This window comes from Barbus barbus (assembly GCF_936440315.1).
Source record: "Barbus barbus genome assembly, chromosome: 32".
Taxonomy (NCBI): Eukaryota; Metazoa; Chordata; class Actinopteri; order Cypriniformes; family Cyprinidae; genus Barbus; species Barbus barbus.
Window position 1 is genome coordinate 17,293,792 of NC_136760.1, and position 16,013 is coordinate 17,309,804.

The window sequence follows — 16,013 nt, forward strand, 5'->3', positions numbered from 1 at the left end:
CACCCTGTAAAGTTGACTTAGTATCTGTGCAAATAACTATGAAATCCTGGAAATGAACCAGGAGTTTGATCAAGCGCCTGTGATTATCTGACATCTGGATTACCTTTTTCCCCAAAGATCCATCGCTTGTGCAAACTGGTGGTGAAGAAGATTGGCGTCTGAGTGACACACATCAGAAAGTCTGTGACAGCTAGATTAATGATGAACATGTTGGCAGGTGTTCTCAGACTCCTACTCCTGAAAACATACACAAAAGAAATGTCAAATGCTACAATAAAAAAGCTCAATCATTTCTAGCAATTGTTCTCGAACCCCTGGTTTGTATTTTAGCAGATTATGTGCTGCCTTTGCAGTGAAACAATGACTCTAGATGAGCAGATCTAACCAGGATTTCATTGGTTATCACACAAACAACATATATCTGGACTCACTTGCAGAAGGCATACATGACCAAGAAGTTTCCCACTATGCCGGTGATGCCCACTGCCAGAATGACAGAGCCGATGGTGTAGTGAGCATGGTCTGGAACATCCACTGTGGGGAAAGTATGTCGAACATCCTGCACCGTTGCCACCTGTGCACAGCAAAAAAAACAGGGAAAGCCAGGAGATGATTTCAGATAAAGGACACTGAATCTGAATACTTGAGCTGTCCATTACTTATAAAGTTATAAATCTCTTCATTTTCCAAGAGACCAAATTTTCTAGTTCCTGAAACCTGTGTAATACCTCTTTAATAGCCAGCTGAGAAGGAATTAAGCAGACAAATTTACTGTTTTTGAAGTGGATTGTGCTGTTTCATTCAGTTACATTGGTGTGTGGAACAGAGAACACATAAAAGCTTTTAGAATGGCAAGCGGGCCAGCTTTCGGTTTTTGCCCTCGTGTCAGACTCGGTCCTTAAGAAGCAATTAGTACATCAAACACTGCCGTTCGATTCACCAGTGTCAACATCTTAGTCGGACACTTTTAGCATCAAATTATTATTATTTATACTTCTATCCATCCCTGAGTCACTCTATTGACTCAAATGGCTAAAGCCAGATAGAGCAAAACAAGTAGAATTGACACTCTGTAGGTCCCTTTCATAGTTAGAGCAGCATACAATGGGTGAGTAATACAGACTAGCAAATCAGACTGGCAATCATTCACATTAAATCAAACACTCTAGTTTATGGCTAGCCTTTGAATAAGATGATGTGAAGATGGCACTAATAGTGGATATTGAAAGACTGCTCAGTATGACAATCGCAAATACAAAATGAGAGAAGAGAACATTTCAGAACTAATGAGTTTATAATCTGCTGCAGATCAGTGACGGATTAATGCAATTGTATGCGGACATCTTTGCTCATGATTAATTAATGGGTCATTAAAGAAGCCTGTCATCAGATTGAAGTATAGACACCCTCCACTACTACTGGACAAGGAATGCTTAAAAACATTGTTTTCTGCAAAACATACGCTTCTAATTTAACAGTGACGTGACATACAGCCAAGTACGGTGACCCATACTCAGAATTTGTGCTCTGCATTTAATCCATCCAAAGCGCACACACACAGCAGTGAACACACACCCGGAGCAGTGCTGCGGCAAATGCGTCAATGATCCAAAGAGCAGTTGGGGGTTCAGTGCCTTGCTCAAGGGCACCTCCGTCATGGTATTGAGGGTGGAGAGAGACCTGGACATTCACTCCCCCCACCTACAATTCCTGCCGGCCTGAGACTCGAACTCACAACCTTTGGATTACGAGTCCGACTCTCTAACCATTAGGCCATGACTATTTTGCATCAAACCTGAGGATTATGTTCTACAGGCATGATTTCAGAATGATCCAAAGCGCATCTGGCCATCTGTACAAAGAAAAAGGGTACTTATATTTGTTACGGGGCTGACGAGACGTGAGACGTGCGGATCCATATGCAAGGCTTTATTATAAAACATAGTCAGAAACAGGCAGGGTCAGACAGTGGCAAACAGGTATGGCAGAGGCAAGACAGAGCAATCCGGGGCGCAAGCGTGGGTCGATGATCGGCGAACAGTATCCAAAGGGGCAAGGCAGAGAGATAATCCAGAGACGAGAGCAATAATCCAAACGGGGAGCGACCAGAGTCCAAACGGCAAGGCAAAGGGGTAAATCCAGGAAACAAAGGCAGGGTCAGACACGGCAAGATAAACAAGGCAAGACAAGACTAAGAATATGGTAATGGCTCTGTAGAGTTGCTATCGCTATGCAAGTGATATACGCTAACAATACTCGGCCCCGATGCTGAGGAAGTCCATGGTTTATATAGTGTGTGTTTGGGTGATGGTGATTGCGAGATGGTTCTCAGGTGTGGGCGTGATCATTGTGAACAGCTGTGTATGAGTCCATGTGGTGAACGAGTGACCTCTGGTGGCTAGTGAACGGAAGTGCATGGTCAGGATTCGTGACAATATTATTAGAAATAGAAATAGTCCGGAAACTTTACAAAAATCCTAAAACTTTCTGTTTTATCCAGGCTTAAATTGAATTTTGAATCATAGATTTTTAAAGTGGGATAATGAATGCTATTGTATTTCCTACATATGTAAATAAAATTAAGCTGTAAACAAAAGCAGGTGTACGAACATTGGTAAGATAATGCAGATTTTTTTCTCTTTTTTTGCCTTTATTACGATAGGACAGTGTAGAGTGGACAGGTAGTGAAGGATGAAAGAGAGAGAGAGAGAGAGGGGGATATGTTATCAGAGCCAACAATGCAGATCTTTTTGAACACAAATAACAATCAGATGGCTCTTGTTCTGGGCCCCCTGAACAGCACATTGGCTTGGGCCCCCTAGAAATCACGTTCCAAGATGGGGTGGGGGTTTCCTCCTTTGCTTTTTAGCCAATGCACTATTATATATTATTTTAAGTAACAGATAAAAGAATGTTTGAGCTGGTTGGTCTTAACTAAATTTGATTCAAAAAGCCTTGATTATTCACCAATTAAAAGTGACTCAGAAAATGGATATATTTTAAGTTTTAAATATATTCAGTTGACCCTTGATGTCTGTGGTTTATGAAAACCAAAAGCACAAATTGCCTGTTATTTTTTCAGCTCTGTCTAAAAGATTCAATTACATGATAAATACATCCAAACAAAAGCCCTGAACAAAAGGAGACAATCATTGTGCTTCAATAAAGCTGGAGAAAAAGCTGCAGACACAGGCTGTTCGGTTCCACTGCCATACCCTGTATTTACTTTTGGTCAATCCTAAACTTATTCTAAACTGATCTCCTTCATCATGAAATCTTCTGTGTCTTATAGGTACAGTCATGGCCAAAAATATCGGCACCCTTGGTAAATAATCCAAACAAAAACAACACAAAAATGGGTCACTGAGCACAAAACCAAGCTTCTGCTATGGCCATTCCAGTCCTCTGACCTGAACCCTATAGAAAATGACTGGGGTGAACTGAAGAGAAGAAGCACCAAGTCAAATCAAGTCAAGTCAAGTCACCTTTATTTATATAGCGCTTTTAACAATACAGATTGTGTCAAAGCACTTAACAGTATCAAATTGGAGGACAGACCCTAACACTCAATTTTGAGTTAAAGGCATTTCATCAGAGATGCTCAGTTTAGTTTAAATAGTATCTGTGAAATCAAACTGACGATAATCGCTAGAAATTAAGTGTCCCCAACTGAGCAAGCCAGAGGTGACAGCGGCAAGGAACCAAAACTCCCTCTGTGACAGAATGGAGAAAAAACCTAGGGAGAAACCAGGCTCAGTTGGGGGGCCAGTTCTCCTCTGGCCAGTCAAAACCCGCAGTTCAATTCCAACCCCAGCCATGTCAGATTGTGCAAACGGCTTATCTGATTCCCGTGGTCTTGTCCCGATTGGGCATTTTAATTTACAATTTAATGTATTTGTTATAGTTGTGTTTTATTCATTATTTGAAGTTTGAACATGGAGCTGGGAATCTAAAGGGTCTGGAGTGATTCTGGATGAAGGAATGGTCTCTGATCTCTTGTCAGGTGTTCTCTAACCTCATCAGGCATTATAGGAGAAAATTTAGAGCTGTTAAACTGGCAAATGGAGGTTTCAAAACGTACTGAATAAAAGGGTGCCGTTAATTGTGGCCAATGTGTATTAGAGAAAAACATTTATTTCATAATGATATTTTCCCCCATTTTAAATTCTTAACATCCAATGAAAGGTTAAATTTTTGTGAATTTTTTAAATAAAATATCAAAAGGATTAACCATGCAGATTAATTTTCACAGCCTTCTTTGATCATATTTACCACAGGTGCCGATATTTTTGGCCATGACTGTATATATAGGCAGCACATTATTATGCATGTGGTTGCAGGTCCCCAAAACAAACTTTAATATTTAATATCTTTTGCACTGAATGAGAGACATTATCTGCCAAGATTGTCATCCATTTGTCAATAAATTAATAAACCTATTACCAAATGATCAATAGAATAAAATTGCTTCCAGTTATTTCACACCTTGCTAAACTGAATCATGAGTCAGCAAGTCACTATGCCTGTCTATCCACCCAGACACTCTGTATGCAGGAAAGCCATGTGAGCATAAATGCATTTTCATGCCTCACATTTACAAGGCTTTTTCTTTACATGCTGGGAGGTCTGGAGAAATCATGGTTTGTGACACAGATGCTCTCCCCTTCTACAAGGTGATAATTCATACCTGGAGCTAAGCAGGTTTTATTCCAGGAACTCAAGAGTGAAAATTAAAAAAGTAACCTCACTGTTCCCTTGTTTGTTAAAGGAACTCATTCATTAAAAATCAAAACAAAAACAACAACAACATTTTTTAAAGAAATTAATACTATTATTAATTTCAAATAAATGCTGTTCTTTTGAACTTTTCATTGGTGGCACAGTGGCACAGCTGTTTTCAACATTGATAATAATAATAATGTTTCTTGAGCACCAAATCAGAAGATTAGATTTTATATTATGATTTCTGATGGATCATGTGACACTGAAGAAACAAATCTTACCACCCCCAAACTTTTGAACAGTAGTCCATATCTTATTCGAATGAAATGACCCCAAAAAATAATTTAGCAAATCATGAAATTTTTAGACACAATGGTAAATGGCACTATTTCTGGAGAACACTCTTGCACAAACTGGACACTGTAGAAGACGGAACAGAATCCATTACAAATTGCCTTGATTGTCATTTTGCCTAATCTAGAGAGACAGAACTGATATTTGGTTTAATCCTCATATGTCAGTGCCGTTACAGTGCTTGTCTGTTAAGTCTATCGATGAGGGATTTGGACGAGAGCATGTTCTGCTACTTGAAGTGATGATTCTGTGTCACAAAAGATGGGCAGTGCTCTTAAAATGTCACTATCACTTAGACATTCAGAGAGCAATTTAAAGAGACAAGGAGAGACAGAGAGAAAGACAGAAATGGATAAAGGAGAGAAAATGACATTTCACCACATTGCAAGGAGCTTATTTGTACCATTAGCTAATCATAGCAGAGAGAGAACAATGTCATGGTGCTTTATTTTTGGGCTGCAGTTGTTTAGAATAACACAGATGCACGACAAAGATCTTAAATAATCTAAAAAACATAATTAAAAGCCATTTAATTGTGCTATGTTTGCATTATTTAAAAGCTTTTATAAATAACCTGCAAGATTGAGAGCAACAGATAGTGTTGAATGAACTTGTTTGTCTGTGTTGCTCCACTTATTATCATAGCTTGCGGCTAGAAGAAAAGACTGAATAGGAGCAAAGCACAAACAAACGATTCTAAATCTGTCAGCTGACAGTTTCCTGATCTGTAAGGAACGTCTCTGGAGACGATGGGCCCTAACTTCTCAAGCGGAAACTGTGATAAAGGACAGCTGAACCACTACTTTAAAAAAAAAGAGTCTTTTTGGGGAGATTATCTACTCCGTCTGTCCAACAAAAGCTGAGACCTTTCCGCAAAGAGCATGGGTGTATTTCCTGAGAGAACTTTCTTGGGGGAAGGTGAACTTGAATTCAAGCTGAAGTTTTCAAACTGCACAAATTCCCTTTGATTGATGTCTACAACATTACTTGGGAAAAACATTGGATAACAAGATTTCAAACAGAGATTCTGATGATTTAAATCTATGCATGCTTTAACTGATACCACTGACCCATTTTTCTTGGCTTCCCATTGGCAGTTCTTACCATTGTGAATCATTATTTAACCCTCTGTTTGCAACAGTGGATTGATTTTTAAAAGCCAACTTTAGCCATTTTTATTAGTTCATAACCGTTTAATCATTCCATATGACGGTTATGATTAAAATCCCTTATTTTTCTTGCTTTAGTAATGCTTTCTGTTGTTGTTTAATAGTATCATTGTGTAAAGTAATGTAAAGACAAAGTAATGTCTCTATGTCATGCACTGTAAAAAAAAAAAGTTGAGCCAACTTAAAATTTTAAGGCAACCAGCTTCAGGTTTCTCAACTTGTTGTTTTAAGTTTATACAACAAAAAGTTGAGAATCTCCTACAAAAGTAAGTTGAGAGAACTCAAAAATCTGCTGAAGCTGGTTGCCTTAAAATTTTTCAGTTGGCTCAACTTTTTTTTTTTTTTTTACATTGTGGTTTTAATTTCACACGATGTTGTAAAACAGTCTTTTCCTTTTGGTATTGCTTAACATTTGTTGAATTTGTACTGGTTAGACAAAGCACAGGACAAATTCTTGAAGTAGGGATGACGTTCAGACGAAGTCTGAGAATTGAAACACATTCAACTATGATTTTTCAATAAACTCATATTTTTATCATCATTACTTCATCTCTTGCTTTCTGCTCTTCCTCTATCAACCTCTCAGGCTGATAGAACTTTTAGTTAATAGTAGGCTACCATACAAAATAATACCAGTACCAACAGATGTGCAACTCTTACAAAATATAGCCTATCACAAACCAGATTGAAAATTATTCTTGTTTTGAAGTGAAAACAAACATTAAGAAATTTTTCCACTTCATAAAAAAAATTAATGCATCAGAGGGTTAAACCTCTTTTTAAAATTTTATTGCAGAGATTAGTTGAATAGCTTAGAGTGTACAAGATGTGACAAGTACTTGAAGGAAAATTTACATATGATCAATGTCTTTGCCAGAAGGAGGCAGACTTTAATGGCTAAAGCCCCGTTCATACCAAGAACGATAACTATAAAGATAACGATATTAGCGTCCACACCAGAGGATGATATCGTCTGTTTATTTTAAGCACATGCTCGTCTGTGGCTTTAAATTCTCAAGCTCCTTATAGCAGGATGGATTCTGACTGGGTGTCAATGTTTGAATTCACCAGCTGAAAAAATCGTTCTCTCCAACAATATCGTTTCTCTGTGCCTTTATCGTTATAGCTGTGTGTGGACTCTGCTATTCTTTAATATTGAGAATGATTTTAAGAATTATATCTTTATTGGTATCTTTATAGTTATCATACTTTGTGTGAACGGGCATTAAGGCTGGTACAGTATAATGCTAGCAAAATCAAGGTCATGGGTTTGATTCCTTGGGAACACAGACTGATAAATGATGTGACCCTGGACCACAAAACCAGTCATAAGGGTCCATGTTTGGAAATTGAGATTTACACATCTTCTGAAAGTTGAATAAATAAGCTTTCCGTTGATGTATGTTTTTTTTTAGGATAGGACAATATTTCGCTGAGATACAGTACAACTATTTAAAAATCTGGAATCTGAGGGTGCAAAAAATCGAAATATTGAGAAAATTGCCTTTAAAGTTGTCCAAATGAAGTTCTTAGCAATGCGTATTACTAATCAAAATTAAGTTTTGATATATTTACAGTAGGAAATTTACAAAATATCTTAATGGGACATGATCTTTACTAAATGTCCTAATGATTCTTGGCATAAAAGAAAAATCGATAATTTTGACCCATACAATGTATTGTTGGCTAATGGCTATTGCTACAAATATACCCCATGTTACTTATGAATGGTTTTATGGTCCAGGGTCACTTGTACCATCCACTGGAGTTTGCTTAGGATAAAAGCATTTAGAAGATGCAAAATTATAAATAAAAATGTTGTGTAGAAGTACTAAAAGATCAATGTTGTTGACAAGGGATTCCACAATGAACCTTTCTCTCTTCATTCTGGAGTCCCATGACCATTGAGAATCCTATGAATGGTTCATTTTAAAAACAAACCACTTGACATTCATTAATGTTGGCTTTCAATATGGCACATTGTAAAGTGAATATCTTTTAAGGTGTGAGATTTTTACAGTCTTGGTCTTCTTTGAGAGACGTGCCTTCAAGGCATGTCACTATAGCTTAACACAATCAGACAGAAAACATCAGGACACATAAAGACCACCCCTAATGTGAATTATTAATTCAGATGTTAAGAAGAATACTAATGTTTGAAAGCCTTGAAGGACATTACAAAGTCACTGGAGCTTGAACAGATTCATATGTCTTTCTGTCTCAATCTCTCTCCCTCTTATTGTCACTGTCTCAGTCTCTCTGATGTATCAGAATCAGAATGAGCTTTATTGGCCAAGTATGTTTACACATACAAGGATAAAACATACATGTATAAAACATACACATACATGTATAAAACATACATGACAAAAATATGTGAACATCCAAACACAATATCTAGTGCTTTAACATTACTGTCAAAACCATTTGGGCTCCCGCTGCTGTGATAATAAAAATTTTACCTTGACAAACTCTTGATAATCATAATGAAATTAAACATCATTCAAATTGCGATCTTGTGTTTGTCCTTGATTGTAAAAATACCACTGTACTTTAAAAATTTGTTAACGAATATATTTGGCTTGAATTTTTTCAGTGGTTGTTGATATATTTCACAAAAATTCTTCAAACATAAAAAACAATACAAAAACAAACAAAAAGGGCCTTTCAGCTTTTCCTGCATTTTTTTGTGATTATCACTTGTGAGACAGACATATGAAACAGACTCACGTCTATGTTGCCTCCATCCTGTGAATGTCTCATTGTATTACAGAAACCTCTTTGCTCTCGGTTGTAAAAATCTGCAAAAATCGATTCAAATACACACTGGACAAGTCGGTTGCAATGAACCTTGGACTCATCCCAAAACTCAATTGAACTTGTTCAAGTTTTTTTTATCAAGCCAGTGTGTCAAATAACCCTAGGAGGAGAAAGTCTACTTCTAAAAAGAATATTAAAATGCTACTACAATAAATCATTTTTGTAGTAGTGCTTTCCATCAGAATACAAAGCTAGGCTGAAATCCTATGACCTTTAAAGATCCAGAAGATCATCAAAGCAGCACAGGGTCATGTCAGCCTTATGAATTAACCTCAAACCTGCATCCATTTCTTTAGAAGACTTTAGAAGTCCAAGGAAAATCAGCATTTATTAGCAAAAGACAAACACATGGATCGCTGGATTTGAAAGTTGGGCCAGTGTCCAATGTTCTGTCTTTCATTTAAATAACAAAAGTCTTCTTTAAACACCTGAGTTAAGGCTGGTATGTCCCTGCTCCAAATTCAGTGTAAAGACACAATGCCGGATAAAAACCAGACTAAATTATGACTTCTCTGACCACCTGTTATCAAAGTGCATAGTTTTAATTGCTGTGTAAATGCATTTATGCCACCACTGCATTAAACAGTCAGTGAAAAGACAGCTAAACGACATTTCAGAAACACTACTCTGCCATCTTTGTATAAAGTGTAAAAAAAAAAAAAGTGGCTGATTCCACCTAATGTTTTTTAAGACCACGGGCTCTCAGTATTTTATCTCAGGCCTCTGGCATGGGGAATTTATGCAACCAAATATAAAAGGCTAATTGTCATGCAGTGTCATCACAAAAACTGTTTAAGTCATGCAGATTGTCAATATTAGCTCAAGGCAAACAGTGAGAGCCTCACTGACAATTGCAATGTCTAAGGCTTATGTTTAAACCGTATTATCTGTATTTGAACATGTTTAATGTTAACTGTTTACACCAAGGGTCTGAGGGTAACGCAATTTCAATTCTCTGTATGTATGTGCTGTACATGTGGAAAAATTGACAATAAAGCAGACTTGACTTGACTTGACTTGATAGTTTTAAACATCCTATTCTCTGAAGTCCCTGTACAACCAAGCTCCTACTTCAAACTCATATTTGCATAAATTTTTATCTACCACGTATTGATTCACTCTATAATTCTAAAGCTATCCATGGCACTCTAAAAAAACAGAATCAATCTATTGTTTGGAATCAAAAGGTGAAGGGATACAATACACAGTGACACAAGATACAGATAGGAATTCAGTTATGCACTAATACGTAGTACTCCATAGTTTGCAATGATTGCTGTTGAGGTGCATAAAAAAAAAAAAAAAAAAAAAACATGGATTGAAAAATATCAAATTAGACCAATGGAAGATATAAAGGTTAAGCTCTATATTAACATTACATCAGAATATGAATGCAATCTCTGTATTGTAGCTATGACATTAACAAATAAAATCATGATTCATCAGAGGAACAAGGCCCCCTCTGTTTGAAGAATGCCATAACACTTTCATATGACAAAATGCATACTCTTAAATACTCTTAAAATAAATAGAGACAAAAAAGGACAATGAGCAGTAAAGCATTAGCAAATTGTTTATTTTTCATTATTATTATTTTCATGGATAGTATTACTGTATGCTTTAGTAAAATTTTGGTTTAAAACATGGGACAAAGCTCTGTTTTACGACCTCACATCATTCTCATTCTATTTCCATATTATTTTCATCGGATGAAATGATACAATGCAAATAATGCTCTAATGCACTACATTATGCATGTTTGGCTTGTTTTGTTTGTTTGTTTCGTTTCTTCCACTGAATTCATTTTCTCGTATGTCCCATTTTAATCGCCAAACAGGAAATATCCAGGAATAGCTTACTTCTCTAAGAAATTAATCCCATGTGCTAGATTCCCACATGATGCTATATGATCCCACAGCAACACAGGACTGCCTACTTTCCAAACTGACATTTGTGTGTATGTGGCTGATTCTTAGTCTGCTAAATTGTGCTCATTTGCTGAGTAATTCCACTTGTAGGGTTGTAACAGCTCTGGTGGAGTGTGTGGGTGATATTGAGCCATTCTAGTGTGCAGTCAGTGTGCAGCAATTCATCTGCGTAGTATCACAAAGACGCCATGCCAGACTTTAGTTTAGAGACTTGATCCAAATATGTATGGATTTAATGTCAATTATTTGTAAGAAAAAAAAAACTTGTCTAACATTTAGCATAAAATGCATTTCTAAAAACAAATGAATACAGTTACGACTTTATTTAATATAGGCAAATCATATAGAAATACATTTTGAGAGTAATTCTGATGTCAACCGATAACTTCAGCTCTGGATATAAATGCACAGAATATGTAGTCTATAGATACATGTTAGCTATACACCTTTATATCAGATATTGCAGCAGTTGAAAATATGCTACCATAAAAATATTATATATATATATATAGCAAGGAAGTGTAACGGCAGTGTGTGTAAACGAGATTTTCCATGAAATAACGGCCTTTTAAACATAATGCCATTTTAAAATAGATATTACAGTTTAATTATTGGGGTTCACAGGTTAATATTAAAAAAAAAAATCATTTTAAAATACTAATTGCAGTCTTAATCACATGCTTTGGCTCGTGCAGTTGTTACATTTCAATGGTTCTATAAACTTATGATTGTGAATCACCTATGGAAAACCATGAACATGGAACACTCCCAGAGGCTATAACAATTAGGCGTGATTGACTAGTTAACAGATTTGATAGGCAAATCCTTTCGTATCCATGTGGAGAGACAGAAACGGAATATTTGTCAGACGCAATGATGTCCCTCTCTGGCACAGTTCTAACCGTCAGCTGTCCAACATCTTAAACACTACATCTGGTAACAATATTTTTATTTGTAATTTAGACAAACAAATGTACAAAAAATAATGTTTTGTGTTTTGTCGAGGTACCGTCCGACACGGAAATCGCGCGATCAGCACACTGCTACTATGCTTACCTCCTCAGAAGAACGCAACTTATGCTTATAACTTTTGTGGTTATTAAAACATACTAAAACGCTTTTAAACACAGTACTTACATGTAAAACACTTACACAACACCTTTGCTTATCTTTTAGAGGGAACCATCCCCGCTAATTGGCACACTTGCACCTGAAACGTTTTGGCTTCCCTCCAACGCTCCTCCGATTACGCACACGTTTTTGGCGCTAGCTTTCCAAAAATAAATTCCGTGTTAATAATATACACATGACTTAAAGTATGACACACATTAAGACAGACGTTTTCTCCCTTTAATTGTTACAACGTAGCTGTTTTAAACAATCTCCATCATCTTACCGTAGTGGCCCGCGCCGGCAGCTCCATCAGCTTGTGCGCACTCACCGCGCTGTAATTCCACGGGGCGAGAGTGTCCGCGCTCACCGCGGAGCTGTTAGGGGCTTGAGTGGGGATCCCCATGCTGAGCAAGCGCGAAGCGTTCATCGCAGCGCAGGGAGAGGGGCTCAGAGATGGTACGCAAAAAGAGTTAGCTTAAACCTGAGAAACAGCATTACTATATAAGAAGGTGTTGGATGCCTTCCTCTGCCTCTCTCTGTCTGCGCCCTAGAGCTGAGCTGTCAACTGCGCCCAACACGTGTGTGTGATGAGTTTGTCAATGCCAGTAACCATGCGCCTGTTCCAGTATGCATGAGGAGGGATGCAAATTTAAACAAACTCAAACATCCCACATGCAGCCCAACAGCCCTGTGCTAAACCCTTCATAATCACATAAAGTGTAAGCCTGAAGTGCCTGTTTGCCCCATATGTGTATATGTGCCAGAAGGACGTTCAAATAAAGAAACTGCACATGCTCAGTCTTCAGTCCTTCCCTGCTCTCTCACTCTCTCTATTTCTCAGACCACACATCCTGTACAGATTCTGAAGCAGCTTTAATTAACAGCCAGTCAGCAGCACAGACACACTTATAAAATGCTGATTAAGTGTTTGAACCCCAGAGCTGACAATTAAACTGTTATTAACAACCACTGCTTATAGAACAAACATACAAACATCTTTACACAAACATACATAAATCACTTTTCAATCAATTTTTCTACAGTACAAAATAAAATTGTAATACACTTTGTTACTACTTATAAATTATATTATATTGCATTATGTGTAAGTACATGACTATATGAACAGTTTTCAAATTGTAATATATTTTGTTACTACAATTATATTATATATGTTACATGTACTTACTATTCTATAAGTTAACAATTAATTATGCATAATTACATGCCAGTAACACTATAAGACAAACCCTAATATATATATATATATATATATATATATATATATATATATAGTAAGTACATAAAATACTAATAGTAGTTAATATAATACACATTATAATACTTTTACTTACTTTACTTACTTTTGTCATTTAGCAGACGCTTTTGTCCAAAGCGACTTACAAATAAGAAAAAGTAACTAAAACTAAAAGTTACAACTCTACAATAGTAGCATAATAGTATAATAATAGTAGTTAATTAATATTACTCAGTACTTAAATGTATAATTATACTGTAACAAAGGCACCTTCAAATAAAAGTTTACACTATATTTATATACACTATATAAGGTGTCCTTGTTACAGTGTAATTATAAATTTAATATTAATTAATTTCATGTACTTACTAAATGTTTAGGATTAGTATTTGGCTTAGGGTAACTTGCATGTAATTATGTATAATTTATTGTTATTATAATAATAAGTACATGTAACATGTCTAACAAGGGCACCTTAAAATAAAGTGTTACCAAATAAAGTGTAACCTATTATATTACACATTGTGTATGTACATGACCATCTGAACCAATTTAATGCATTTTAATGAGTAGTAATTTGAGTATTTTGAGAGGAAGTACATTAATACGGGTCAAGAGAATTACTAATAGAAGCTTTGTTATTCAAGGTGTGGGGGGGGGGGGGATTTATGGAGTTATTTAATGTAAAATCTACTGTTATACAAGCTTTTTGTGCGTAAGGTGCTTGTCACCGCTTCCTCAAGACTTATCCTCTTACTCTGTTCCTGCTATTTTACTGGCTTTCCAATGTCATGAGACACATTGCCCAATACATGGACAAATCCAAGCAAAGCTTGCTGGAATGCATTGCATTTGAAAATGATTCTGGAGTGCCACGGTGAAAAAATACATCCTCATTTCACTGGAAGGAATGCTAGTGTGTTTTATTTTAATTAGGAGAGAATAGAAGGAAGAGAAAGAAGCAATTATGGTAAAGATTTCAGGTGATGTAACGCTCACCCCTGTCCTCTGACTTCTGATTCTTGGAACAATCAACCAGGAACATTCAGTTACAGACATCTGTAAAGCCTAGTGGTGGGGTAAATCACTTTCATTTCTTTCACTATTATCTATGCTTTTCATCAAAAGGAATATTTTGTGAGATATATTTGGTTTGAGAAACTAGGGCAACAAAGAGCAAAGATGAAAACCGGCAAGTCATAAGATTGTCAACAATCACATGTAGACTCATTGAATATGAGAAACAATGTTTTTTTTATTTTCTGGATTTTCCAGCATTGATGCGGGGGTTAGTTGTTAAAGGCATAGATAACCTTCAATTGAAAATTCAGTGGTCATGTACCACTTATATAGTGGCCATGTACTCAACTTATATACAGTATAATCTACTGTATACAACTATAAACTATATTTCCATCTCTCTCTCTACATATATACATGTACAGTATAAAGGATATATACATAAGGATGCAAAAACACCATAAAAGATACATCATAAATGTAGTACATACAACTCAATAATTTAAGTTTGAAGTCACATAATAGGCTGATTGACTGATATTCTTCCCCATCAGTGAACTGTTAACTAATGAGACACAATTATTGAGTCAGTGAGTCATTAAATGAATCATTCAAACCAGTTTTGCAAACCGATTCATTGAAAAAACCTGACTTAAAAGAGTGATTCATTAATTAAATGACCATCGGTGCTTTTCTCATGGATATGTCATAGAGGGTAAGGGTTGACTTTCAGAGAATAACGTCTTAAATCCTAATTTATTCCTCACACAAGGGAATTTATACAGATATGGACCATTTTTAATGATACTTTTATGGCACGTTTGCGGTATTTTAGAAGCTTAAAGGCTCTAGTGCCCTTTCATTGTGATTGCATGGTAAAAACACACACATCAAAGAGAAAACAGTCTCCATAATTGATCTTTTTGTGTTCTATGGAAGAAATAAAATCATACAGGTTTGGAATGACATGAGGGGTGAGTAATAATGACTATCCATTTAAGAGAAGATGTGCTCAGTCTAATACAGACCACAAAAACTGACCTTACAGTCTGCACTCAGACTGATATCAATTGTTTTCTGTTGACAAGCATTTGTCTGTCTTCTGAATGAGCTTTTGCATCCATAAACTGTAATTCTTAATTACCTTAATAACAGTGCACTGAATGTGTGTCATATGGAGCTTTCAACCATAGAAGTGTCTGTTTTTTTTGTATTCCAGTGCTTGAATTAAGAGGTCAGGCAACACACAGATGCCCATCTAAAGAAACAGCCTGACAGCTCCTCTATTGCTTTTGACATTTTGTGTATAAAAAAGTCATAGGAGATTCCCACAGGAAAATGTCACCAAGTCATAAATAATGGTTATGCTTGAAGTCAGAAATATAGCTACAAGTAGTATTTATACAGCCAACACTCACTGCGCAATACAAAGAATTCAATCACAACATCAAGGACCAGCCTACACTGTAAACAACTTGAAGTTAAATAAATATTACTGGAGTAAATTTGACAAGAAAACACTACTTCAGTCACTTCACTTGTGGTTCCTTTGTAAATAATTGTGAAATTTATAATAATTGTGAAAAAAGTTTGGTAATAGCCATAGTTCCTTTAAGGCAAGTCATATCA

At 36.3% G+C, this 16,013-nt stretch overlaps 1 protein-coding gene across 1 annotated transcript in view; it reads right to left on the minus strand.

Annotated features, from left to right (window-relative positions):
• Positions 1 to 12,686, minus strand: part of LOC306851935 (melanopsin-A-like) — a 28,952-nt gene extending 16,266 nt beyond the window's left edge. The window contains exons 1-3 of the mRNA XM_079388458.1: positions 12,390 to 12,686; positions 432 to 574; positions 104 to 237 (exon numbers count right to left, since the gene is read on the minus strand). Coding sequence (XP_079244584.1) covers positions 104 to 237; positions 432 to 574; positions 12,390 to 12,533 — 421 coding nt within the window. The 5' untranslated portion in view covers positions 12,534 to 12,686. The remainder of the gene's footprint in view (positions 1 to 103; positions 238 to 431; positions 575 to 12,389) is intronic.
• Positions 12,687 to 16,013: the final 3,327 nt, after the last annotated feature.